The 27,530-nt window shown below is 40.0% G+C and overlaps 2 protein-coding genes across 4 annotated transcripts; one reads left to right on the top strand and one right to left on the bottom strand.

Moving 5' to 3' along the window:
- Window positions 1-121: 121 nt before the first annotated feature.
- On the bottom strand, window positions 122-9,849 carry LOC137107731 (arrestin-C-like). 2 transcript variants are annotated; one of them, XM_067491649.1, is made up of 18 exons: window positions 9,711-9,849; window positions 4,629-4,661; window positions 4,017-4,047; window positions 3,831-3,891; window positions 3,710-3,754; window positions 3,431-3,621; window positions 3,114-3,173; window positions 2,922-2,998; window positions 2,655-2,790; window positions 2,395-2,479; window positions 2,221-2,293; window positions 1,971-2,108; window positions 1,700-1,783; window positions 1,580-1,603; window positions 1,426-1,475; window positions 1,277-1,296; window positions 1,057-1,087; window positions 122-555 (listed from the first exon to the last, which is right to left on the bottom strand). In XM_067491649.1, exons 1-16 carry the CDS (start codon window positions 9,716-9,718, stop codon window positions 1,292-1,294), a joined length of 1,101 nt encoding a protein of 366 aa, XP_067347750.1. In that variant the 5' UTR covers window positions 9,719-9,849; the 3' UTR covers window positions 122-555; window positions 1,057-1,087; window positions 1,277-1,291. The 2 variants fall into 2 exon arrangements, with proteins under 2 accessions (XP_067347750.1, XP_067347751.1); XM_067491650.1 differs by lacking the exon at window positions 9,711-9,849 and adding an exon at window positions 5,823-5,917.
- Window positions 9,742-27,229, top strand: LOC137107728 (proto-oncogene DBL). Of its 2 annotated transcripts, none has more exons than XM_067491643.1 (26): window positions 9,742-9,936; window positions 13,326-13,460; window positions 14,105-14,221; window positions 14,512-14,661; window positions 14,815-14,939; window positions 15,190-15,304; window positions 15,396-15,515; window positions 16,250-16,441; window positions 16,767-16,958; window positions 17,035-17,215; window positions 17,478-17,566; window positions 17,963-18,063; window positions 18,166-18,232; window positions 18,479-18,594; window positions 18,707-18,776; window positions 18,872-18,964; window positions 19,163-19,255; window positions 19,848-19,973; window positions 20,468-20,683; window positions 20,891-20,983; window positions 21,109-21,187; window positions 21,436-21,478; window positions 22,980-23,077; window positions 23,421-23,533; window positions 24,119-24,231; window positions 24,342-27,229. In XM_067491643.1, the coding sequence occupies exons 1-26, from the start codon at window positions 9,886-9,888 to the stop codon at window positions 24,421-24,423; spliced, it is 2,970 nt and encodes a 989-aa protein (XP_067347744.1). In that variant the 5' UTR covers window positions 9,742-9,885; the 3' UTR covers window positions 24,424-27,229. The 2 variants fall into 2 exon arrangements, with proteins under 2 accessions (XP_067347744.1, XP_067347743.1); XM_067491642.1 differs by having other exon boundaries at window positions 22,899-23,077.
- The last annotated feature ends 301 nt before the right edge of the window (window positions 27,230-27,530 follow it).

Genomic DNA, 27,530 nt, shown 5'->3' with positions numbered 1-27,530 from the left:
GAGCAACAAAAGCAACTACAAAACAAAAATAATTGGCAGTAATGTTGAACCTAGTGTCATTTAAAAAGCTTTCTTCTGCATTTATTACACAAAATGTGCATCACAACAATTGTGTTTTAAAATAATTTTATTGTATTTCGGGTTATTCGGTTCAGCAAGTCAAAAACACAAACTGGTACATTTCACACACAAAAAAAGTGTCATTCAAAATTATAGACAGTGTTTTGAATTAAGAATTTGATTTCCAAGGCTTATTCTCAGAAGAGATTTTTATTATGGACAAATGTCGTAAGTCTCTAAATGTTGGATACTATTTTGCAATACTAATGCTCCTTCCTCTACTACATAATACTGATTACACAAGAAAACAAGAGCAACAAAGTTGTTGGGGACTTATGTGCATTGTGTATGTAATCCTGGGTAGGTTGAAAAGTCACAGGTATTGGATTTTTTACACCAGTCACAAAATTCACGTTCTTTGTTTTTGTCACTTCCCCTCACTCTCTTCCTGTTTTTCTGTGGGTTTTCTTCTCAGCCTCAAGGGTAACATCTTGTCTGAATAGAAGGAAACACAAGCAGACGTTTACAAGGACAAAATTGACATAGCTATCACCTGACCAGTATTTCTAATTCATTCATTTATTGTGAAGTCGCATCCGTTATAGATGGGGCTAATTCAACCAGGAGATCCATGTATCATCTGTAGTTTTTTTTTTTATTATTATGGTTTGTGTTATTAATCTACAAAGTAACTATTCAATTAAGTCACTAATTATGGTTTGTGTTATTAATCTGCAAAGTAACTATTCAATTAAGTCATTAATTAAGTCACTGTGACTGAATAGAATGAAGTAGCACAGAATGGAAATACTATGAATGAAAGTACAAGCACTTAAAATCGTACTCAAGAATGTTAGTTTCTACTACTAGCACAGCACCTCAGAATACCAGAATACTGGTGTTTACACCCCAAGATGCACATGCACACACTGAGATACCAGCCAACAGATTCCAACAGAGCATAATTTACTGAACTCAGTTGTGTATGAACCTCACCTTGACTACGGGGGAGTTTTCTTTGGAGAAACTGGAAGAAGAACATAAAACATAAATTCATTTAAAAAAAGGCTGAACATTACCATCTAATAGAAAAACATACTATATATATATCAATGACCATCTCTACATTAAATTTGTTGTTTGTTTTCTTGAATGACAAATTTAAATAATATGATTTTTACTTGAGCACTGAAGATAAAAGTAACCAGGAACTTACACTGAGGTGAAGTCTTTACTCTGCAATGTAACAGAAAAAAAAAATCATTAGAAAAGCCAGTTTCGAACCTGTGAGGTGCACTGGTTGCAGTAAAACATACTGTATGGACAAATAATAATGAAATAAATGTCTGGTTTATTAAAAAATACCTTCAGGCTTGGGGTGCATGAGCAGCAATGGCAGTTCCACTGATACGTCGCTGCAGAGAAGATAAACCAGCTAATCAGCATCACACAGATAACTGGTAATCATTGCTGATTGGCTGTGTGGGCTGTGATGTAATAGCTAGTGGATGCTCCTTACCTGGCCGTGAGGCTGCCCAGCAGGCTACGAGGGGACAAGAGGGACGTCAAAAGGTTGTTTCGTTGTACATCTTAATCTGCCTAATTTTTAAAGGAATTTTCCTTAGCCAGAAACACTTACCCTGCTCCAGCCACCATGAGGTTAATTTTAATCTTGTAAGACACCAGGATTCCCAGCACCTCTTTTTCAATACCTTTTTTCAGCCTGAGGAGAGAGAACACATAAGCATTGGAGGAACTAGAAGCTTGATTTTAGATATGTTTGCACTCATAGACGTCATAAGTAATAGTCCTGAAAAACTACCATTGTATATGCAAAGCTACAGCAGGAGAAGGCTTGTCAAACTAATTACACGTAAAATAATGAATCCTCCATGTGTCTGTGCACTTACATAGTGGTGGAGGCCAAGAAAGTGTCCTCCTCTTTAAGTTTTCCATCCAGAGCCAGACCTCTTTTCTCCTTGTTATCAGTCAGCAGAGGAGTGATGCTCAGAGTATTTTCATAGTTGCCTCCGGCCTCCACTATCTCACTGCGGAGGGGACAAATTCATGCATAAACATTCACCAAACTGTCTAATTATAGTTTATTGTGCTACTTGATATTTGATGTGGTTCAGCACTTTCAGTTTTCTGTTCACATACTCAAATTCTTTGTTAAGAACAGTCTTGGTGTATTTGTCTGCTGAGTAGAGGACGATGTCTGTGGTTTGGTCCACTGTGAGAAGAGAGGAAAGAAGATGTGAAGCACAATATTTGCAGTAACATTATGTTCACACAATACTGTATAAAACAAAGCATCTTAATGCAAGTACCCACCAGTGATTTTGATTTTCTTGACTGTTTTGTTGCTCTCATTTTTGATTTGGATTTTGATTGGGATTGCTTCACCATGGTAGTAGAGCTGAGGAGACAGTTAAAGGTGGGATATGGGTAATGGTGGCATATCAGAGAAAACAAACTCTCAGTCTGCACTTAAACATGCTCTGAGAATATTAGAAAAGTGTGGCAGGAAAATGCAGTTTAGGTTTGTCTCTAAAGATTGTGATAGGTTTTATTGGAAAGTTTTGCAAATGTACATCTTTCTCCATTGAAGCTTCTAGATGAACAGGCTTGTCGGACATCATGAAGCTTTTGCAGATTTCAGCCTTGGGCCCAGAGCCCACCTCGGAGGGGGCGTACTGGATCTTTCGAATGATAAGGCGAGCGGTGTCCCTGTCAAACACAATGGGACGGTGTATGTAAGAAGAGATGGTGAAAAAAAGTAAACAATAGAAAATAATGGGGAAAACTGTTTAAAGAGGATTACTCCTACGAAATGCTGAGAATTAGAGGGAGTCGCTCACTTTTTTTCAATCTTTTCATCAGGGTTGCACTTTTCCAAGGCAAGGAAAGTTTTGACCTCAAAGTCAACACCACAAGCCTAAAAAGACAAAGTAAAACTTGTAGCCATGACCAGTGGCAGCAATTAACAAACCTGCCTCCACACTGAGGCTGAAGCCTGTTTTATTGTGTAAGTGCTAGCATAAGACGGTTACCTTGCCCTTGTCATCTGGACCAGGCTGCAGAGAGACTGAGCATGGCAGGGTGTTGGGAATCTAGAGAGAAGAACATTAAAAACAAAATGTTTATTTTTATTTGTTAATGCACAGAATAAAGTATTTTAAAAAGCGTGTAGTCAAAGACTTGGAAATGTATCAACCTTTTCTGGCTTTTATGAATTGGAGAACGTTATATTTTCTATGCACTAAAGGGATTGTATTAAATGACTTATAAATGACTAAACTATACAATATATTTTTTTTTTATTTCAGCCAAAAAGGAAAACCTCTTGCTGGGGACTCAAGTCACATACTTCAAAACTGAAAGGGTAAGCGTTGTCCCCGGCCTTCTTTAGCAGGGTTTCATGCATGGCGGTCAGAGCGGGCTTGTGGTTCTCAGGGTAGAGCTGGACGATCTGGAGCCAGATGTCCTTCCTGAAGCACAGACCCATCACGTCCAGGTCCTCACTGCCATAACGGAAGGCACAGGCCAGCTGCACGAACACTGTCAACACAAAATAGTAGGTTCATTATTTAACTAAATCTTATAGTGAGGTTTTGTAGCTAAAGGGGTTTGAGAAGGAATGTTTTACCTTTTCTGTCTCCAAAGTCTGTAGGGTCCAGCTTCACAACACCATCTGTAAAGGCAATAGTACTTAAGGTAATGGTATATTGTTCGTAACTACACTGAAACAAACTGAATAAAGAACCTACCAACTTGGTCCACTGCACCAACGTGGTCCACATAGTCTCTCTTCCCAAGGTAGAGGGTCAGCTACAAAATAAGACAGAAGAATATTCCAAACCCCGTTTACAGTCTCATTCGTTTTTTATTTAGGCAAAGCTACAGAAATCCATGCATGAGTAGGCTTCTTTGCAAAATGACACACGTGGACTCACCCCTCCATTTCCGCTGGTCTTCTTGAAAACCCTGCAAAAACAAAGAAACTACATAACTATACCAGAAGTCACTTTCCGTAGCCTGAAGAGACATTTTCTGGTTATTAAAAGTTAAATTTAGATGTAGAATGAACGTGTTTGGAGATGCAAATGACACAGTTAATACCTGGATTGACCAGATAAAATAACGATTAGTATGCAAAGCAGGTTTGTTGGTAAGCAACAGAAGGGCCACTAATCCCTTATTGCTTTTCATCCAGTTAGGAATAGCTTGAAACAGCTCAACCTGCTGGGATTGAAAGGCTAGCCCAGGTGAGCAACCTGCAAATGGTGTGCAGAGATCAAAAATAGCTGATTAGCAGTGTGAGCCCAAATAGCTCCTTACGTGTGTTACTGTCTGCAACTGAAGCTGACGTATGAAGCGATTAAAACCTTTACAAAGCTCAAGTCAGTTCTAAAAGTGCTGGTTGACTGACCAGGTTCACATGATTTTCAGGCCGCAACTACACTTTTAAAAGCATATGTGTTTCAGTTCCTTCCATTATAAATGTATAAAAGTAAGGTTTGAGTAATTGAGCTACATTTGCTAAGGAGAAAGAAAGTAGCACTTACTTTGCCATTTCTGAAAGATCTTTAAGAGTGTTTCTGTTGGGAGAGAAGACAAGATTTACCCCTTTAGGTTATACAGAGGTCACAGCAATACTCAGATTCTGAGATTAGGACATTGATCGTTCACCACCCAAAGTGATGTTTTGTTTAATAGTTTTAGTTTAATCCTCTGCAATCAGATTACACCATCAGCCAATTGCACCCATCCAAAAGACGTAAGCATAACCCCAACATGCTATAGCCAGCTTTACATGGCACACAGCATTATGTCATAGTGGGTGCGTAACATCATGTAAAGAAGTGCCAGTTAAATAGATAGTACTAAGGGTAGCCCTTAATAGCACTTTAATGAGGCTTATAATAGAAAGGTCGAGAGAGCTGCAAACATTTTCTCAACTTGAGTGCCACAAGTGGTGTTTGCTAATTGTTTAATTTAGGGAATTGCTTTCATATCATACAACAGCAGTCCTCTCACTGTGCAGAACCTAAAAAAGCCTTCATATGAGGCTTGGTAAATGTTCTCCATTAGTGTCTAGGTATTGAATTCATTTTCCATTTCCTTATTTTCTTCTTATGGTGGAAATGACCCATAAGAGCAGATAAACATATGTACAGTGTTTGTCTGTACGAATTTACAGCTTTTTAAATACTCCAAACAAGCTTTATGCCCACAGATTGCTGTAGTGAGTAAATCCATGGAAACTTCAGAAGACGGTGATTAGTACAAACTGTGTGGATTCAGTGGAATAAATAGTATTTTCAGCCACAACTACTTTATAGTTACCACTGATGCTGTCTGTTGTTTGCAGATAACTCTCGAAACCTGATGTTAAATATCTCCCTGATTTAAAAGCCCTATTAACGTCTGACACAATTCTATTAACACTTTACACACTTCCTGTCTGTCTGCACAGCAACTTCTCAGTCAGGTTTGTACTTGATCAAGCATGTAGAATTCGACTTTGTGACACATTTTATAGTACTTATGAACAATCTGTAAAATACTACAGAGTGTAATACAGTTAGGATGACGACCACCAGACACACTTCATTTCAAAGTGTCAAATAGCAAGCTCATAGTTTATTTATAGTTTTTCTTGCTCAAAAAGCAAATTCTGACTCCAAGCGAAAATTCAGGCAGCCATCACCAGTCCATCCATACTTACATTCATCCACCTGCACATAAAGAAGTCTTACCTCTTCTCAGTAGTCCAGGATCTTGGTAGATTGTGTCAGGGAAGCTGAGAACACAGTCTGCAACAGTTGATCTCCCTTTTTATACCTACAGCCGATCTCTGTGTTTTATTCAGGCTTAACTGGTTCACTATTGCTGTCGTTGCCTGCTTTGTAATCCAGTTAATCAATCAGCTGAGAGCTTTTTTGGACTACAAAGGGTTTAAAAATACCAGCCAGCTAAATCGCAGGGACAGACATACAACCACGAAATCGCCACATGGCTGTGGTAGTAGTAGGCTGATAATCCGCCCTGCACCTGCATAAACCAAGCAATCAAGTCTCCCTTAATTCCGAGGGGAGAATAAATAAGAATGATAACATTTTAGGCCTCCAAAAACCAGGGTATATATTTTTTAGAGGGGTCGGTGTGGCCGGTCATGACCTAAGGTTTGCTGCGAGATGTGTTGGCTGACTTCTTTTTAATAATAGCTTTGAAAGACTATTATTAGTCTGATCTGTCTGTGAGCTGTACCTGTTTTCAACAAGGGGTCATGCGATGCTGTTTTACTGCTTGGCTTTTTGTCTAATTTGTCTATTTTGGCACATCAATGCTCGCTAGCAAAAAGCTTAAAAACCAATAAAATTAAGACACCAGTTTTCCACCAGTTGATGAGGATTGTTTGGTCAAAGAGACGACAGTGAACAACAGTTTTTTCTTTAATGGGCTTTAAGTGGCATTTACTGTAAATTTCATTTCATGTTTTTAACTTTTAGTAACGTAGAACTTCTCAGTATTTCAGTCTGACCTCAGCAGATTAACGGTTCCCAGTAATGTTATAGCTCAGATGATGGGAGCATTGACAAAAACGTCAGGTAAGTCAGAGATTAGACAGAGTCACCTCAGTGATTCCTTTTTGACCTTTGAAACCCGACAAATCCTTGGACAGCTCCATAATAACAAGCCAAAGGTAAAGGTTCAAGACAGGCACAACTTAAGTTTAAGGTTGTTATTATTTACTTATTTTAGGGGCTTTTATGCATTTATTTGGCAGTAGAGAATCCAGAAATAGATAAGTATGACATACAACAAAGGCCCAGTGGCCTGGACTCAAATCATGGATGTTTCCACTATGTGGTTATGTGGTGCACATTTAAACCAATTGACTGCTGGATGCCCTGCAGAACTTACTTTTACTTTTAGTGACCCAGTTGGTTTTTAAACTCTCCCACAGACGGTGAAATATTTTGTTTTCTTGTGAGTTCTTAAAAAAACCCAACAACATGTAGAATATTTAATCTAGGGTTCAAAATTGTGTGCACATTTCATTTCAGAGGATTTTTGACAATATAATAGCTCAGACAGCTGAAAATGTGACACACTGATATTAGAAGTAAATGCAGGTTCCCCGGTTTATTCATTGTTTCATTTACAGTGAAAGAAAAATGTGTCTTAACATAGCACCAGCAATGTTTTTTTTTCTGTACATCTTTTATATCCGACAGGAGGAAATAAAGGACCAGCCTACACCTTCTATCACTGAATCGTGGCCTTTGGCATTAACTGACCAACACGTGTCTTAGCTGGTCAGCAGAGTGACCAATAGGCCACCGGGATGCCCCACAAGGCAAGGGTTACACCTTGGCTTAACCTATAGGTATTAGTTGGCTCAAATCAAACTATACAGTGCAGGCTGTGTAGGGGAAGACTTACATTATGTGAAACCTTTATCAGCTTTATCACGGCTCATGTTCTTTTAATTTGAATGTTGCAAAACAATGCTTCAGGTGGACAGATATTTAAAGATGCAGACAAACATTTGCCTGCTTATATAAACTTTCTTGCCTTCACTTCTATTTGTGACGAGTGTTGAAATAAAATATAAATAAGCATAGGCTCAGGATCCTCCAGACCAGGACACACTGTCTCCATACTAATCACTGTTTCGTCTTTTGTAACGTTTACTTCCAGGAAACGGCGTGTGTTCGTTGGCTTTCGGTCTTTTGATCAACCTAAATGGAACATGACAGTAAGATTCGCTCTGAGGAGGATCTCCCCGTTGAACACGTGACCGAGTGACATGCACAGTTGTTTGTGTACAAATAGGCATGTGGAGTATTAAAGACAAGAATTTTGGTCTTTGTAATCGCTGATACAACAGGTTTCGGGCATTATCTGATGCAATGGACCATGTATGCACATCTTATCCCGAATTTTAAGACACATAAACAGAATGAAATAAACAGTAACATTCCATGCATAAAACCCATGATAGTATGGATTTAACTGGTGAAAAATAAAATAAAATTACACATTGTCATGCTTTCATGTAAATACATGACAGACACATTTCTGATCTGGGGGAAAAAAAAGTCTAAATGTAGCATTTGCTCAGTAAAGCTCACGCTGGCACTATTCCCATGTGCTGAGAAGTTTTTATTTAGGACAAGTCGAGTCTTAAATTAAACCTTTAAAGGCAAATGGGGCTACTCCAGTTAGGCCTAACGCACAAGGTCAGACACATTAGTAATGATGTGGAGTGTCTCATGTAGGGTTTCAGCCAAAGGACAAAAGCAGCAAAATCAATTATTAAGTGGTTAGGACAGGGTGAGATGAGATGAAATGATGCAGCCCAATGACATGAAGCTAGACGACTATAAATACCCATAAACTAGAAAACATTAGATTAACTGGAATGAGACAACTTAAGATAATGTACAGATGATGTAAAGTTTCTTATAATTTTGCATTAATTACAATTACAATAAAAAGCAACGCAACTGGTAACTTTTTGAGGTATTATCATTCGGAGTATTCTCATTCTTATGTTACTTTGACTTTCACTCTACTACACGTCTTACATTATGTAGTGTTTACTCCACTATATTTACAGCTTTACGTAATTTTGCAGAATGAGTAGAATCACCAGCTGTCAGTACATTAAGGTGTTAAACTCAGGCCCACCCTTTTAGTTATAACAATCTTTTTCTTTCTTTTTTAAATAATAATAAGAATATCTATACAATGCCATATTTCTTACATTTGATAATTTGCTGAACATTTCTGTACTAGAATTGAATAATCGTGTTATCAGCAGCATCAGATTCAATAATGTTTAAAATGTGTTGTTTTGAAGTTTTCGTGCTAATACTTATAAGTAAATTGTAAAACATGTTGTACTTGATTTGAGTGAAGAATTTAAACTACTATTCTCATTGTCCTGTCATGGCTGAATTATTGTCAGAGCAAAGGCTCAGGTTCGTTATTACTGAATGAACTCACATTTGTTGCAGAAGTTACAAATGGTCCCCACCAGAGTAAATGCCGTCCTACATTGTTCACTAATTATTTTGGCCCTTCAGTAAAGATTCAAAACAATGTTAATGTCAATGTCATTGTTAAAGTTGAGTTTTTATTGATAAGCACAGGAAACCTGGTTCCAAGTTTGCCGCTCTTTAAACACAAATATCACACCCCAAGGGGCACAATGCACGGAGGGGTGGAGGTGGGCTGGGGCTTGTCAGCACATGCCCCAAGACCCCGGAAACTAGCTGAACTGGCCACAAGAGTGAGCCAGAGGTGACTCCTCGCAACCTCCCGAGTTTCAGGCGCCATCTAGTGGATCCAGAAAACGCTTAAGTACGAGTCCTTTTCTCAGTTTAATGTGCTTTCAGCGGTTCATAGTGCACATAACTGTCTTTAAATAAAACAAACTGATGACAGAAAAAAAAACAACTTACATTTTATATGTATGTATTACTATTACGGTATGTCATAATGACCTTATAGCGGTTTAATAATTGTTATATGAAACATAATATCAAATTTTCCCCCAGTGATAACATTCACATTTTGTGGAGCGTAGCAGTTGAGCAGCGAACTTGTTGTGGCTTTGACGTCAGGTAACACACCTCATCATCCTGCTCCAGAGCAGAAGTGCGTCTGCTGAGGTGCGCACTCAGCGCGCCGCTCCGCCCGCCCGGACACTGCAGTGTAGGTTACCGTGCCATCGCTGCAGCTGCTCGCTCCCGACGCCACGTCCCGCCGCAGACTTCCCGGGCCAGGGGAGAACAGGGCAGGAAAGCCATGGCCGAGTCCAATCCGCTGCGGGGGTTCCCCCGTCTGCGCCGGGCCGCGGTAAGCTCCGCCGGGAGGTCTTGAGGTGGGGAGGTGGGAGGCTGCAAACGGGGCGGCGAGGATACTGCAGCACAGAGATGAGGAGAGATAGACGAGCTATACTTAAAATCACCTTAGTGCTGCGACACAGAGGTTGGGATGTGTCCTTAGTGTGATGCAAACTGCATTAGATATTTAACATGCCTGCACTGGGGAGACCGGCCAGATTCTGATGGCAGTTCAATGTTAAGAGTCTGCGTGGGGGACCAGGACAGGCCAATGACAAACGTGTTTGTGTGAGGTGCAGGACAGAAACAGAGGCTGGATCAGCTTTGCCTCCGCAGCCTGCAACTGTGGAGTGTGTTCAAGTTGTGCAGTTTTATGTAACACATTTGGGAATATGTTTCCAAATGCCTGATGCCCACAAATCTATACATTTGTTGAAAGCGGATGTACTGAAAATACTGCAGTATTACTGGAACATCAATCATTATGTTTTGCATGTAAGGGTGATTGGGAATCGCATGGGACTTCCAATTGTTCAATTCGGTCACAGGTGAGCCAGGGCTGGCTTAAAGCTGTTAGCTGTGATGATTAGAAAACAAGAACACACAACACCTTTCCTCGTGTCAGCATCAAAGCCAATATGTGCTAAAACCTGCAGCCTTAGTTCAGCACGTGATGACACACATACAAGAAAGTGTGTTTAAACATACTGAGGGAAGTGGAAAAGGGGTTAGGCATTGAAATAATTATGTCTTTTAGTAAACCTTCTCTGTCAGATCGGTTGATATAGAGTTGAAGAGTTTTACATCTTCCTCGTGGTTGATGATTTCTCAGACTGTATGATTTGGGCCACACCATGACAGAGATAGTGGCAAAAATGGCAAGCAGTGGAAGAAAGATTGATTGGTGATGTGACCATCTGAACACTGATCATAAAATATATGAAATGTCTCCCACTGTGCGAAATGTGAACACAGAAGCGCCTTTCAACAATTATCTGCTGCATCTCTAGTTGAAAACCTGCCAACCGAGGAAAGTATCTGCTGCAGATACAAACTCTTGTACAGTGCACTCGGTGGTACCATGGAGGCAAGAGGTTCTAATGAAAGAGGGAAGAGTGACAGTGAGGAGAGCCATTCAGAGGAGCGGACAGTCAGCAAGTGCTGTAGAAACTGAGGGGCTTCCCAGATTGACACAAAGAGACGCTGATGCGGTGTTGAGCTTTGCTAGACTGCACGAAACCCAGCAATCGGACGCCACTTGTGACTAAATGTTGAGGTCCTCTGTAGTCCAGCATAATCCAGTTTCCTTTTTACCACTTTGGTTACTGACATGCCCCGAAGCAAATATCCACCTGCAAAGACCTGCTTTTAAATCAAGAGTATGAATAGAGAGGTGGTGGGTTTGGCCGTGCTGGCATTGTGCTTACTGGGACACTCACCATAGAACAGAGACATTGTTAATGTGATTAGTAGCACATGTAGTTGGCAAATTGCAGATGCAAGCTGTGAATCAAAAGGCCCTGGAAACATTGCTTTAGGATGATTGGTTGGTTTGGTCACAGTTTCTCAACTCTGTCCACTCAGGAATGTAATTTGCTTTCAGTCTGGATAATGATGTGTGGGGATGTCACGATACCAGAAATGTGATTGTTGAGGCAGATTCCACTGAAATTCCATCATTCTTAATGCAGTATGCAACAAGTTGACCAAAGAAATCAATTTATTTGTTATTTTTTTATGCACTTCTCCAGCAGCTTGAGTGGGATGAAGCCTCCAAGTAATAAAAAATAAAAGCCACTAATGTTTATAAAGACAAAACATTTCTGTGCTAGTGGTTGTGTAGCTTGCAAAGGCAGTTTTCACACTAATCTCTGAGCTCACCTAATTGATTAATTATGTAAAGTGTATGTGTGAGCATGATTGTCATATCACAAGTAGTTTTGAAACCAATCTTGATCCATTCTGCAACTTATACACGTGTGATGTGGAAACTGTAGCATACATACACTTATGGAGACTTGTGAAAATATTAGCTTATTTTTAATTTGATGGCAGCAACACATCTCGAAAGAGGGGGATGTTTACCATTATGTAGCATCTCCTCTTCTTCTAACAACTGTCTGTAAATGTCTGGGAAGTTGCTGGAGTTTTAGGAGAAGATTGTTGTCCCATTCTTGTCTGATGCAGCATTCTAGCTGCTCAACAGTCCCGGGCCTTTGTTGCCAGATTTTTCATTTTATAATGTTTTCTATATGTGAAAGGTCTGGACTGCAGCCAGACCAGTTCAGTAGCCGGACTCTTCTCCTGCGAAGCCATGCTGTTGTGATGGATGCAGTATGTGGTTTAGCATTGTCTTGATGAAATATGCAAGGCCTTCCCTGAAAGAGACGTTGTGTGGATGGGAGCATATGTTGCTCTAAAACCTCTATGTACTTTTCAGCATTGATGGTGCCTTTCCAGACGTGTAAGGTGCCCACACCACGGAGACGCAGGCTTTTGAACTGTCCTCTGATAATAAGCTGGATTGTACATTTGGTCTTCAGGCCACAGGACACGGTGTACATGGTTTCCAAAGATTAATTTCAAGTTTTGATCCATCTGACAGAACAGAGAACAGTTTTCCATTTTGGCTCAGAACATTTTAAATGAGCTTTGGCACAGAGAACATGGCGGCATTTCTGGATCATTTTCACATATGGCTTCTTCTGTGCATGATACAGCTTCAACTTACATTTGTTGATTGCACAGCGAACTGCGTTCACAGATAGTGATTTCTGGAAGTGTTCCTGAGCCCATGCAGTGATGTCCAGTAGAGAATCAGGCCTGTTTATAATGCAGTGGCGCCTGAAGGCCCAGAGATCACGTACATATAGTTTTGACCTTTGGCCTTGTCCATTGCGGGCAGATGATGGAATCTTTAAAGTCTTCACAAGTTTATGTTTTTCTGAAATTGTTCCACAATTTTTAGACACGGTTTGTCACAGATTGGTAAACCCCTGTCCATCTTTACATTTGAGAGGGTCTGCCTTTCTGAAATGCTCCTGTTATACACAGTCATGTTACTGACCTTTTGCCTATTAACCTAGTTAGTTGAGAAATGCTTGTTTTTTTATTTGTAGTAATTACTTTTCCAAATCTTTGTCGCCCGTATTCCAACTATTCCAACTTTTGACATGTAATGCTGCCATCAAATTTAAGTGGAGCTAATATTTTCTATGAAATAAAAAATCAGATATGTCGTTTATGTTCTATAAAATATGGGTTGGTGAGATCATTGCAAGATCAAATCATTGTATTCTGTTTTTATTTATTTTAGGTTTTACCCAACTTATTTTAAAAATTGGGGTTGTACTATTTTATAACTGAGTAAACAATTTAAACAACTCTTTTTATTCTCTTTAGACCTCATTTCCAGGCAATCTTCATTTAGTCTTGGTCCTCCGCCCAAACAGCTTGTTAACCTCTGCCCCCAGTCCGTCTTCCAGCACCGACCTGGGATTCCGCTTCAGCCAGGATGACTTCCTGTTAAAGATGCCGGTGAGAAAGGGTTAAAACCTTGACATTGGAGATGTGGGAGAAGATTTCTTGGTAACATTTGTTTATGATGCAGCACAATCCAGTCTCTGCTCTACACACATTGTATTCCGGCCCATAAAAGGAGATGCTTTTATCTTTTCTTATTAAACAACAACTTTATATTTACAGTTAATGCCAACATTACATGATATTTTTCTTCTATTTGTTAAGGGATCCAGATTCACATTTTACTTTTGCAGATTTCTTGTTCATCAGTGTTTGTTTTTAGCACCTTTCAACCTGTCCTTACCCCACATTCATGTCGGGTTTGAGATTGATTTCTCATTTCGTCCTTTTACCAAAGTATAAAGCTGTCGGTAACATAAAATACAATCAAAATGAAACTGGCATCTATGAAAATGAACAGATATTTAGCAATAATCACTCAAAATATTGTTATAGAACAATATAGTTTCACTATTTATACACAAAAATGATGCATAAGAATATAATTATGACATGTTAATACAATTTATTTGCATTTTAAATAATTTGTTTCCCAAAAAGTTATGGTATTGTTAATAAAACTACAAAATAAAAGTGTGTACAGTGGTGAGGAGAGGTCTCTTCCTCATGCCTCGTGTTTTCGTGTGGTTTTGCTGCAGGTGGTGATGCTGCGTTCAGTTGGTGACCTTCTGCGCTACATTGATGAAAACCACCTGACATCCGACTTCACCGCAAAAGTGGAGTATTGTCAAAGCGACTGGATCGTCCTCCGAACGGTACTGAAGATTAAAGCTGTATTAGCACAACATGCGCACTTCCCAGTCGTCTTTGAACCTGAAAAGCAACACAAGAATAGAAACTAAAAAACTTGCTAGATTCACCTCAACTGTGATCTGTTTCACCTCATTGTGAAAGTTCTGTCTTGATAAAGAAAGTTACCCAGCCCTTCTGACTGGCCTTAGTTTTGTTCCTCTAATTAATAGTTTAACTAGCAATGTCCACATGAATGGGGATGTTCACAATGTGTCTTTATTGTATGTGTGGACATATGCATGCTTGTCTGCAGTCCATTGAGACCTTTGCAGTGACAGTGAAGGAGATCGCCCAGCTGCTGCAGGGCTTTGGGTCAGAGCTGTCTGAGACCGACCTTCCAGATGAAGCCAACGCCATCGAGTTCCTGCTGCACTCCCACACACACCGATACAAACAGATGAAGGTGGTGGCCCACTCGTCTCTCTTACCCTGTGCCCTTTTATTCTCACTCTCTGTCTTTGGCAAGTTTTTGTGGTTCATTCCTCCTTTTCTACACTGGCTGTGGATTTTTCTGGTTTTACAATTTTGTTTTCATTTTGTTGTCGCGTTGTGTCAGGATGACATCCGGAGCGTGCTGAAAGAAGGACGACTGCTGCTGACCAACCTGGAAACTGTCAAGGCCTCAAAGAGAGATGTAGAGGAGGAGAGGGAAATACAAACAGATATGGAAACTGTTCAGAGGTACAGTATAAGTGAAAGTATAGCATGAATAAAATATAGTTCAGGCAGATTTATTGTCTGAAATGAAGCTGATTTAAGGGAAGATGTAACATTCAGGTAATGGAAGAATGATGAAAGGCCTTACAAACATATCATGTAAAAACTCAAATCAACATGCGGACAATGATCTGCTGTTTGACAGTTTGATACATTTTTATCTTTCCTAATCCTTTATTTTGACTGATGTGTGTGTGTCATGTGCATGTTTTAGACTCCTGGCTCAGCTCAGAGACATGGAGGAGGCATTTGATGGGTTCTTTGAGAAACACCACCTGAAGCTGCAGCAGTACCTCCAGCTGCTGCGCTATGAAATGAGTTTCCAGGAGGTGTGATGATCTGTGTCTGTCTTTTCTTTGCTCACATCAGTTCTGACTTAGTCTTATCTGTTGGGACCATGAACTCTGTGTGTGTGCACAGATGGAGGAGGTGTTGGAGCGGGTATGTGCCCAGGAGAAGGAAATCGCCTCTGTGGGAACCACGGTGGTCCAAACAGAACAACTACTGAAAGACCTCGAGACACTGGACAAACATGCTCAGGTCACAAACACACACAGCAACATGCAAATAACTAAGATGTGTTTACATTGTAAGTAAAGGGCCTCTGGCCAGAGACAGGGGGGTGACCCCCCACCCTTTTCTTTTTGATTATTTTGAGCCTGTTATTACTCATTTTAGTGTTTAGTGTGTCTGTTTGGTCATTTAGTGGATGTCCTCTGTGATTTAGTGTCTTCTGGGGGCATTTTGAGTGTGTTTTAGTCATTTATTGTCTGTTTTTCAGGACTTTGTGCCTTTTTTGGACATTGTGTTTGTATTTGTGGCCATTTTTGTTCCGCTTTTAGTTGTTTTGCACACCTTTTGGATAGTCTCAGGTCTTTCTTCTACTTTTCAGTTCTTGTTGTGGTCATTTTGTGACTTTTAACCGTGCTCTTTTTCACAAGTAGCACAAACAGTAACTTCAGAGGCTCCGATGCATAGGCCCCCCTTCCTCAGCCTTGGGCCTGTGCTCATTCGGGCAAATTTCAGTAATTCTTAATAAATGTGTTTTTGCATCAGAAAATAACTTGGAAAGGATAACGATGATGATAAAATGTCAGTTTAAATGCATCTAATATTATATTAAGGCAAATGTGGCACTAACATGCCTGATAGTAGTGTGGCTCTGTTAATGAAAAGCTAAACTGTAATTACAATCTGATTTGAAAATGTTACATAGTTTTGCCGCAATTTATATTAAATGTCCTTTGTATTGTATATACGTGTTTGTGGATCAGGAGGAGATGGCTCGTGCCCAGGTCGTGATCCTGCACGGTCACCAGTTAGCTGCCAATCACCACTACGCCCTGGCACTCATCATCCAGCGCTGCAACGAGCTGCGTCATCTCTGTGATGTCATCACCACCGCCATACGCACCAAGCGGGCCTCGCTCACTCGAGCACGAGACCTGCTGTACCGCTTAGAAGAGGTAAAAGGCTTACACACGAACAATATCAGACAAAGCTATTTTCTTCACTGCCCTTTTTGATCAGGTTCAAGCACAAAGCAGTGTAAGCTGTGTGTACATGACACAGAGCTCTGTTGGTTCCCCATCTTAGATTTGTGTTTCTTAAAAACAGCTATTGATATGATTCCTGAATGAAGACGATGGAATGAGTTTAAGGAGGCCAAGTTCTTAATTATCTTGATCAATTAAAAACAAGTAAATTTGTAATAAAATGTAATCAATAATAAACAATCATTTGTGTTGACGTTCTTTCTTAGTCCTGTGTCCTATGTTTTTGTGTATGTAGGCCCTTCAGTGGTGTGATGAGGGAGCATATCTGTTGGCCAGTCAGATGGTGGACAAGTTTCAAACCAGAGAGGGGGCTCAGGAGGCATTGCAGTACCTGAGGTGTCACCAGGAGAGGGCGCCATCTGCAGTGAAAACCTGCCAGGACACGTTGAGCCTGGAGTTTGAAGCCATACTAACACCACAGCTGCAGGTGACCTGCCACTGCCCACTCAAACACACAGGTGACCCTCAACCCACCTAATCTTATGCTTTGTTGTTCCCTCTAGTGCCAGATTTCCATGGTAACTGATAAGATGAACTCAGTGCAGTCCATGATAAGAAACAGAGAGCAGTGTCTGAGGAAGTTGGCAGACCTGCAGGTCAGACCTATCCAGCTGGTGGCCCCCAGACCTGAGCCTGACCAGACCTTTCAGCGCTGCAAGTCACCTCTCTTCTCCCCAAAACATGGTAACTCCTCCCCCCATCTCACATAGTCTTGGCTTTGGAAGTTATTAGGAGCAGGATAAAATTGCTTTCAGGAAAGCAAAATTATTTAATGTCATTGCTGTTTACTACATGTATTTGGGGAGTGTTTATTAGATGTGTTTCCTGCAAGCCCTGGTTTTCAGATGGTTCTTGCCCATACATGCATCATGTGTGTTCCCTCTTAGACACTGATAGGCCTTTTCTCTGTGCTCATATTTGTTTGTATGTGTGATTCTCTCTGCAGGGGTAGACTTTAACGTCCTGAACTCTAAGTTCTCCTTTGACCTTCTTCCTGGCAAGAGAGCTGCAAGGAGGAACAACAGCCAACGCAAGGTCTGTGTGTGTTTTCTGTTTGTGGCAGAACAAACTTAGATCGTTATTTCTTGGCCAAAATGAGACAGAGTGTGCCAGTCTACACAGAAAATGTTGAGCTTCAGGGCATCGCAGCAAAAATTCAGTCTGATTGTGCCAGGGAAAAAGTAAGGGGATCACCAATGGATTCATCCTCTCGGGACCATGAATATGTTTACCGAATTTTATAGTAATCATTCTAATTATGGAGATGTTGCAGTTTGGATCAGCATGATGGTAAAAACAGACCAACATGACCATATTTAGAGCCTATTACTTAGCAGAGCTAAAACAAAATTGCATGTTTTGAAAATAAATAAAATGAAATATCTGCAGGTAATTTAACACTTAAAATGTGCTTCATGTCTGTTCTTTTAGATCGAGGTGATGCATGATTATCAGGGCAACCGTAGCTGTCTGTATAGCCCCTGCCCCGAGACGGATTCAGAGGCAGAAGATAACCCAGAGCAGGTCACTCGGTATGCAAGACTTCCACGTGTTCCACCTGATCCATGACATAAAGCTTTTCATAGCAACTTTTTTCCGAGTGTCTATTTTTCTCTCATTCTCACTCTTTTCAGCCACATTATCAAGGAACTAATAGCTACAGAGAGGATCTACGTGGACGAACTGCTCTCTGTCCTTCTGGTGAGTTTAATTTAGAATATTTAGCTGCACTGCTTTCTTTAGGTGGTTCACAGCTCAGAGAAACACATTTGAGTGGGAGGGGGACTAGAACTCCTGGTTTGACACAGGCTCTTTCCTGCTCTCACTGAAAATCTGTCACTGTACTGCAAACACACATTTAATTTCCCAATTTCTGCCCCACGTTTTTCTCTTATTTTTACTTGTCATCTTCTTGTTTCTCTTCCTCTTATTCTGCTCTCTCCTCAGGGCTACAGAGCAGAAATGGAGGACCCATCCATGTCTTATCTTCTTCCCTCAGCGCTACGCAGCCAGAAGGACGTTCTGTTTGGCAATATGCCAGAGATTTACCAATTCCACAGCAGGCAAGTAACACACATACACACACACACAAACACACACACAGATCTCACAAGCTGTCACAGAGTTGTTTCCAATGCAATTGCTTTTCATTTTCCTCCTGGATTATCCATTCAGGATCTTCCTCCAAGATCTGCAGGGTTGCTTGGAAACACCAGAAAGGGTGGGGGCTTGCTTTCTGCAGCGGGTGAGGAATCATAGAGACAATTGTGAGAACTTAATGTGGAGTAATATTATATAACATATGTAAGTTTGCAATAATGTGTGTATGTGTGTGTGCAGAAAGGAAAGTTCCAGGTGTACGAGCGTTACTGCCAAAATAAGCCTCGCTCTGATTTTCTGTGGAGACAGTGCTCTGATTCACCCTTCTTTCAGGTAGTTGCATACTGCATATCCAACATCATCCAGTCCTTCTGACACAAATAGTAGTAAATTTGTTTGCATTATTAATGAGGGCAGGTGTGAGATTGTTTTTGTTAATTTACAGAACAAAATCTTAATTTTCCAATTGTGCTATGTGCGTTGAAGGAAGGAAATCACAAATCCTCCCGCCCTCTCTCTCTATTTTTGCAGGAGTGTCAGAAGAAACTGGACCACAAGTTGGGTTTGGACTCTTACCTCCTGAAACCAGTCCAACGCCTCACCAAGTACCAGCTGTTACTAAAGGTAAGTCGAAGCTTTTCTGTCTCATGAGCTTAAGCAAATCATAATAACCAAAAAATATGCAACAGTAGTTTTATGCAATATTTAATGCAAAAGTCCATCAAGCTATTAGTTATTTTCTTCATGGTGAGTTTTAACAATGTAAGCATCTAACCTGCTTCTTTTTTCATTTTAAAGTTAATTATCAGTAATCGGAATATAATAGCTTTAATAAGCACAAACTTTTTTATATATTCATGTTCGTTCTTGAAAAAATTTTAAATTAAGAGTTAAATTAATGAAAATTTATGAAAATTAAGTTTTATGATAAGTGTTTCAGAGTACAGTTAAAAAAGTGAGTCAGACTGAAGGCTCTGAAAGCTGCCTTGACCAATAATTTTACTTTTTGTTTGCACTGAAAATTAGTTTAAAACAGTAACAACTAACCTATGTGGTCAGTCAATATGACAGTACAGTAATTGAAATCAACTGCACACACTACTGTCTACACTGAGTTGTAGACAGGCAGGCAGGAAGGACACCACAGCAGATTAGATTAGATTAGATGAACTGAAAAACCCTGACCTGTCCGCCTGTGTCTCTGTCATTTGTTCAGGAGCTGTTGAAGCACTGCACGGAGGAGCAGTTCCGCTGTGAACTCCAGGAGGCTCTGGACGCCATGCTAGAGCTGCTGAAGTCTGTCAATGACTCCATGCATCAGATAGCCATCACTGGATATCAGGTACCAGCCAGTCAAATCAATATATAGGGCCGACTGGGTGCCAGATTAATGATGTGTCATCAGATGAAATGGTACTTTCAAGGCTCTCATCCCTTTGTCTGTGAAAGTTGTACAATTATAGACAATACATATTACAGCAGGGGTTCTCAACCCTGGTCCCCAAGGCCCCCTCTCCCGCTTGGCTTCCACCTATCCCTGTACTATTGACTGCTGATTGCCTGGTCAGGTGTGTTTTCAATCCATCAAACACTTTGAGATAGCATCTTTGGTGTTGGGAAAGATGAGGTGAATCCGTGTATTCCAGCTTTCGACTGACTGAATACACTGAGGTGTGACCTTGAATCACAGCGCTCAATTTTATGGTAAACCCATGTTGTTGGAAGAGTGGTCCATGTAAAGTGTTTTCTGTGGCACATTTACATGCCTTCACTGCTGTTTGTGCTTGCAGATGCAGTTCACCAGTCTGCCTTTTCTTTCCTCTCCCTCCGACTCAGGGTGACCTCAGCCAGTTTGGCCGGGTGTTGATGCAGGGGGGCTTCAGCGTGTGGATCAGCCATAAGAGGGCAGCAGTGAGAATGAAGGAGCTGCCCAGGTTCAAACCCATGCAGAGACATCTCTTCCTCTATGATCACGCCCTGCTCTTCTGCAAGCGCAGGGACGAGGACAACCACGACAGGACACCCTTCTACAGCTTCAAATCCTGCCTCAGAGTAACAATATTAAATACTCACTTTATTAGGTGCAGCTAGCTGCTTCCAGTGGAAACCAGTTTAACAGCCCTAAAATACATCCTCCCTTGTACTCATGTTTTCCAGAAGCCTTTTGATTCAACTCTGACTAAACTGGTCACAAAAATATGAAAATAATGTGTGCAGAACCACTAACTATGACAGGTTACGTTCTCTCTCTTCCTGTAGATGAGTGCGGTGGGCATCACCGAAAACGTGAAAGGAGATGTGAAGAAATTTGAAATCTGGTACAGTGGCAGAGAAGTAGTGTACATAGTTCAGGTATTAAACTTTCTGCTGACAGTTCTCTGTTTATTCTGTCCATCACCATCTGAACTTTAATCTCTTTCACACAAACTCCTCTCTGGCATTATGGTTCACGCTGTGCTCTCTGTGTGTCTCTCTAGGCTCCCACAGTGGAGGTCAAAGTCACCTGGTTAACAGAGATTAGAAAAATTCTCACAAACCAGCAGAAAATAAGTCAAGGTTCCTGCGATTCCTTCGATTCAGTTCCCTTTTTTACATTTCTGATTATGTTTATATTGAGTTAAGGTCTGGTTCACCTGGCACAGTAACATAGAACTGTGATTCTATTTCAACCTCTCTTATTATCAGCTTATGCTATTGATGATTTCTGGAAGGGAAGCTTTTCTGCCTATGCTGTAGTTTCAAAAAGGAATATTCTAAGGAAATAATGTTAAAATCTCTAAATCTGTCCATGTTCTTTTTCTCAGATGAAACTTCTCTTCCACTTTCAGACAACCCCCTCTCTGACAGGTGATTCTCCCTGCCTGACCTACCTCCCATCCATCTTTAAATATTTGGTTGAGAGCTTTCTAAAACAAGAAGTGCTTCTTCTCATCTATATGGTTTTTGATAGAAATACAGTTTTTTTATGATAATATAACCACTCAGTTTCATCTACATGCAGTTTATCATGTGATCTTCCAACAAAGCATCACAATCATCAACAATACCACAGGCTGTTAAAGTGCGTTAAATAAGTTCCAGTGTGTGTGTGTGTGTGTGTGTATGTGTGTATGCATGTAGAATTCTTTACACTGAGTGAAATGTCTTTACCAGTGCAGAACTCCTGCATTACCCCCACTCTATGCTGCTTAAACATAACTTGAGAGTTTGACACAATGTAAATATTGCACAGTGACTAAACCATAACTGGGTAAGTGGTAAGTGTGTGTATGTGTTTGTTTGTGTTTTGGGGGGGGGACTATTGACATATACCAATGTTCTGTTGACTGACAGCATGCTAGCATGGTATGATCAATGAGCTTCACTATACACAACTTGGGTCAACTAATTGATAATGTATTTTTTTTTAAACGTAAAGGAAAGTCTGGTGATATTCAGTGTGTTGCTAATTGTCAAGAGATTCCATGAAAATATCTAACCCAGCCATGAATTTATCAGCATCTTACAAGAATAGTCTATTGTCCAAGACCAATTATAGAAAACCCAACAAGGCTCATGGTTGCACTTGATATATAAATTACTACAAATATGATCTCTGCCGCTTAAATTAATTCATTAATGGAACATGGAGTTGAATTTGGTCTTTTTGTGGGGTTTGTTGACTGCAAAGAATAATGCCAGCCTGATCCTTTAAGTAGCATGGGATAATGGTGGTTGTTTCTTACTACAAACGGAGGAGGATATAATATTTTTCCCTTTTTGAATGATTTGTGTACACACAGTAATATTGTTCCAGGTCATATAGCATTTTTTGAGTTATTAGTTGTAAGTGACTCTACTTTATTTAGCAGATGGGTAAGAGTTGATATAGTCAGAACATTATCATTTTAAATATTTTGGAGAGATTCTAGACATATTTTATTACTACTTTCTACGATGTGGGACAGGCACCACCCATCTACTATTTAAAGCAGTTTAAACTACACTGGGTCACTGAAGATGCTGTTTAATCAAAGCCTGACATGTGTATCGCATACTCTGAATTCAAAATATTGTTTCCATATATTGCAGCACTATCTGATATAATGGATGTTTGTTTAAACTCCTTTATAATCAGACACTGAAATATATGTGATGGTGAACTAAATGGAATGCTGTATTAATTAACAGAACGTGGATGAGGTATGAGCTCGTTTTGTGACACTGTGGTTGTGTTTGGTGTGTGTTTTGTTTGTCGTGGTTATGTCTTGTTCCCATGGTGATGCAGTTTTAGTGCATCAGAGATGTGTGTGTCGTGGGGCGCAGTGTCGGTGGGAGGCTGCTCAGCGTGTCTCCCTGTTCCTCACAGCTCCATGGCAACAAGCCACTCCCACAGACACCAAGGGGAGGAGTCGATATATAGCAGCCACGCCCACTCTGACCCGGTGGTTAACTCACCGCGACGCAGTGAGTCTCTGATTTACCCATAAGCATAACACACACAAAAATACTCATATAAATTTGTTTTTAAGAACCACTTTTTAAATTATTTGTCACATTCAAGGACACTTTAAATCATTTTCTAAACTTATTGCATTTTTGACAATACCCATACAGACACTGACATCTGACACCAGAATTTCCTTGTTCATCTGTGCCTCAGACCGTTTGCTTTAAGAATCTCGAGCACCCTGGGTGAACTTGAACACAGTCATGTCAGAGCAGATATAAGCAGATAATGGTCTGAAAGTAGTGATTATAAAGTGTAGTGATACCGTTTTCACTTGTCCCACCTGCTTGTCACCTGCAGGTTGGCCTGTCCCTGCACACTCTGTGGCGATCTGTGAGGGTCTGGAGGACTGGGGCGCCACAGACCTGTCCAACATATCAGACTCAGAGGAGGAGGATCAACCTGCCCCTCTGGTGAGATATTGATACATTTAGTGGACAGTTTTACTTGTCCTGTGCTGTGACCATGAATGTATTGCAGCACGAGGTGGATGTGAGTGAGACTTCCTGTCAAATTGGTATTGCAATAAAGAAAAAAAAAAATCAACTGTGCCTCAAAATGTATTTTAACCACCATTATAAGACACAATTACAAAACTGTTGACAAAAATTCTAAACGAGCAATAGGAATAATTTATTTTGTCTTTAATTTTGAACCATGGAGGTTTTTTATTTGTAAAAAGTTCCTCTTTGCTTTTTTGCATTTCCAATGTTCAGTCTTTGTCGTGAATGAGACCAAACAGGCAAGAAATGGGGGATAAATGTGCATGTACATTTGCACCAGGCAGAAGCAGATGCAAACTACTGTAGCTTATGTGCTGGGCAGGATTTATTTATTTTTATTTTCATAAATGAATGAATCTAGAGTCTGGTTACATTTTGACATCTGCTTTCCTGTTAAGAGATATTGATAGATGTAAATTTACTGTACTAAACATGTATGTAAGGAAGTAGAAGTACGACGATCTTCTTATTTCTACTCATTTTTCTCATGCTCAGGTGGCAGGCAGGTACAGAGTCATGGTGGAGAGCAGCATGGCCAGCACCGATGACATCATTTTTAACTGTGGGGACGTCATTCAGTTGCTTCATGAGGAATCATCAGGAATGTGGTAATGTAGTCTTAGTGTTTCAGAAATGCTCCCCTATTTTATAATCCGGATGCAAAAAAAAAGCCTGAAGATGGAAAAGAGAGGTTGCCTAATGTGTTGGGTATTTACAGGATGGTGAGGAATGTAAGCCGTGGCGAAGAAGGACGTGTTCTGCCTGAAGATCTGCACAGGATACTGGGAGAGACTTGCTGACAGCCAATCAGAACGGAGGAGAGATGCCACCTGTTTTTGTTGCTTGTTTGGATCATCATCCTCCTCTCTCACACGTTCCACCAGCTTCCTGACCAGGTGGAGGCATCTGACTGTCCTGTGTCGTTCATCATTAGACTGAAGCACAACATCATATAGTACTCTACTCTTCAAACTACTGTGACGCCTCAGAAGCTGGTAAATTACAGAATGGACCTTAGAACCCTCTAAAAGTGAAGGGAAACATAAATGGACCTCACAATAATAGAGCCATTTTTTCCTCATCTGTATTTTCCAGCATTTATACAGTAGAATATATGATCTGAAGTATTTGAACAGGGGCATTCATTTGTACACCCAGAATGGCCTTTAGTCGAGGAATTCTGAGTTTTATTATTTCTATTTTCTTATTAATACTCATAGAAATCATACCTACAGTACCAACATATCATTACTATTCGTGTGCCAAGCCGTTCCATTAACCATTGAGGGTACTATTCTGCACAGGATCCCTGTTCCTCATGGCAAATCGCTTCACCTTGTGGTGTCACTGTTTTGAATTAATTTAAATAGTCTTTCTGTTCTACAGCAGCCTGCCACATCTCTAGTGGGTTTGCAGATAATGTTACTGTATGCGGAAATCTCTCTGTCTCTCTCCAGTACTGAGCTAAGGTTGTACAGGTCTTGCAGCTCCTCTAACTACAGTAGCTGCTTGTGGCAGGCTTTGCACATATTTCAAATATGCCTCTTTGCCATTTTCTGCTGTTGATGGTGATAATGTTAATGATTTGTTCATTTTACTTTTAACCCTTTTAAGTTGTGATCGGTACTAGTCACCTTGTCGTCCTCTGCTGCAGCTTCAATTGCAAGTGTGACGACTGAAATGAGGCAGGATATATGTTCTCTTTCTTTGCAGCTCTGGATGGAAAAATCAGTCCAAAGGTCTTTAAGGTTTTTATTTATTTATGTTTTTTTTGGTCTACACTGCTATTTTGCACCAGCTGAGAAACTATAATGCTTGGTAGTAACTGTAATTAGAGTAGTGAAGAGTTTTAATTGCCAACTGAGTTAAAGTATACCAGTCTAACTTTGTACTTCGTTAGTCACTGATATTGAATTTGAGGAGCTGAATTAATGAAAAAGCTATATCAGTGCAGCTACATTTTCTCATTACTGCCCGATTTTTTTAAAAACTGCCCAGTTTGACTTTGTTCTTGTTGTTGAAAATTACCTCAAAAAACATTCAAGTGTGAAAAGTGGTTAGAAAAACACTGCCACTTTATTGCTGTGGGTGTGATAATTGTAATTATTTAAAGCTAGAAATTGCAACTTTGGGGAATTGTGCCAGCTGTTGCATGAGGCTTCAAATCCGTTCTTCCAAGGCTTCAGGTGGGATCTCACAGATATGTGCAAGGTACTGACGCCCATACAATAGCTTTAAGTAACTACAGTAAACTGTGAATATGTAAAAACAGTTAGCTATTAAACACAACCTTAGTCAGTAGTAGTAATTGGCAACACTTGTTTTAATAGTCAGCTAGCAATAGTGACAATATGTGCATTACTTTCCCACAGAATTTGCTGCATCTGTTATTTATATCGAAACCTGCTGATAACACAAATCCTGAAACTAACCTTAACACTGAAAAAAAAAAAGATTTTGACAAGAGGTCAATGTTTTAGTCACTTGATAGTGAGTGCCTGACTGTCGAATACAACCCCAATTCCAAAAAAGTTGGGAGGGTGTGTAAAATGTAAATAAGAAACAGAATGCAATGATTTGCAAATCTCAGCAAACCATATTTTATTCGCAATATAACGCAAATAATGTATCGTATATGGTAAAACTGAGAAATGTTTACCATTTCGCAGAAAAAATGTGCTCATTTTTAATTTAATGGCAGCAACACATATCAAAAAAGTTGGAAGAGGGGCAACAAAAGGCTGGAAAAGTAAGTGCCGCGAATAAAAAACAAATGGAGGAGCATATGAAAACTAAGTAGGATAAATGGCAACCGGTCATTAACATGAATGGGTATAAAAGGACCATTTCAGAGAAGCAGAGCCTCTCGAATGTAAAGATGTTCAGAGGTTTACCAGTCTGTGACAAACTGGGCCTAATAATTGTGGAACAATTTCAGAAAAACATCTCTCAATGTAGAACTGCAAAGACTTTAAAGATCCCACCAGTACATAATATCATCAAAAGACTCAGAGAATCAGAAAGAACCTCTGTGCCCAAGGGACAATGCCAAGGTCAAAACTGGGGGTGAGGGGTATTTGGGCCCTTAGCTGCCACTGCATTAAATTGGGCACTGTCTGAGATGTGTTGCAGCCATCAAATTCAAAATGGGCTAATATTTTCCATGAAATGGTAAAATGTCTCAGTTTGAACATGTGATATGTTGTTAGTGTTCTATTGTGAATAAAATATGGGTTGATGAGTTTTGCAAATATTGCATTGTGTTTTTGTTTACATTTACACATCCGTCCAACTTTTTGTGAATGGGGGTTGTACAATATTTGTCTAATGAAACATTTTAAATTTACACTCAGTGGGTAAACTGGGGTAAAACTAATGAAATCTACTAACAGCCCTGGAATATCCTAATAACTTATGACTGTATTTGAAGTCCACCTTACACATTCTTTATTAGCAGGTTTGATCAGTAGATGTCATCTCCACAGTTTGTTTTGTTGCTTTTGCTCATTTTGCACTATTTTTATATTTTGAATCATTGTGAAAGCCTGTATTATTATGCATATTGTATATCATTATTTTCCAAAATAAAAGCACAGGATTAATTGACTGGAATCAACCTCACATGTCCTTCGCACCAGTGACGTAAACAGAGCTTTATCTAGTGTCTTGGATTCAGCTGCACCTCTCATTATCAAAACAAGACGGTTCACATGACCTACACCTTGGTTCACTGAAGAAACGTGTGCCTGAACAGACCTGCAGGAGATTGGAATGCAAATGGTGGCGGACATAATGCAGAAATAATCATTCATTGTGTCATCCAGAATGGACTAATGCAGTGTTTTTTATTTTTTTTTATTTCAATGCTGCAGCTATAGAATTTTAACTAAATACAGAAAATTCAACC

This window comes from Channa argus, chromosome 22, assembly GCF_033026475.1.
Source record: "Channa argus isolate prfri chromosome 22, Channa argus male v1.0, whole genome shotgun sequence".
Taxonomy (NCBI): Eukaryota; Metazoa; Chordata; class Actinopteri; order Anabantiformes; family Channidae; genus Channa; species Channa argus.
Note: the sequence above shows the minus strand (reverse complement) of the source record. Positions and strands in the feature narration are given on the sequence as shown.

Excerpts from the sequence above, each read along its gene's own strand:
- LOC137107728 (XM_067491642.1), top strand. The coding sequence starts at position 9,886 with ATGGCCGAGTCCAATCCGCTGCGGGGGTTCCCCCGTCTGCGCCGGGCC. Across the intron at positions 16,442-16,766 it reads TGCTGTACCGCTTAGAAGAG|GCCCTTCAGTGGTGTGATGA; the intron begins GTAAAAGGCTTA and ends TTGTGTATGTAG. Across the intron at positions 16,959-17,034 it reads TACTAACACCACAGCTGCAG|TGCCAGATTTCCATGGTAAC; the intron begins GTGACCTGCCAC and ends TGTTCCCTCTAG.
- LOC137107731 (XM_067491649.1), bottom strand. Across the intron at positions 3,755-3,830 it reads TGGTGCAGTGGACCAAGTTG|ATGGTGTTGTGAAGCTGGAC; the intron begins GTAGGTTCTTTA and ends TTGCCTTTACAG. Across the intron at positions 2,294-2,394 it reads CAAGAAAATCAAAATCACTG|TGGACCAAACCACAGACATC; the intron begins GTGGGTACTTGC and ends CTCTTCTCACAG.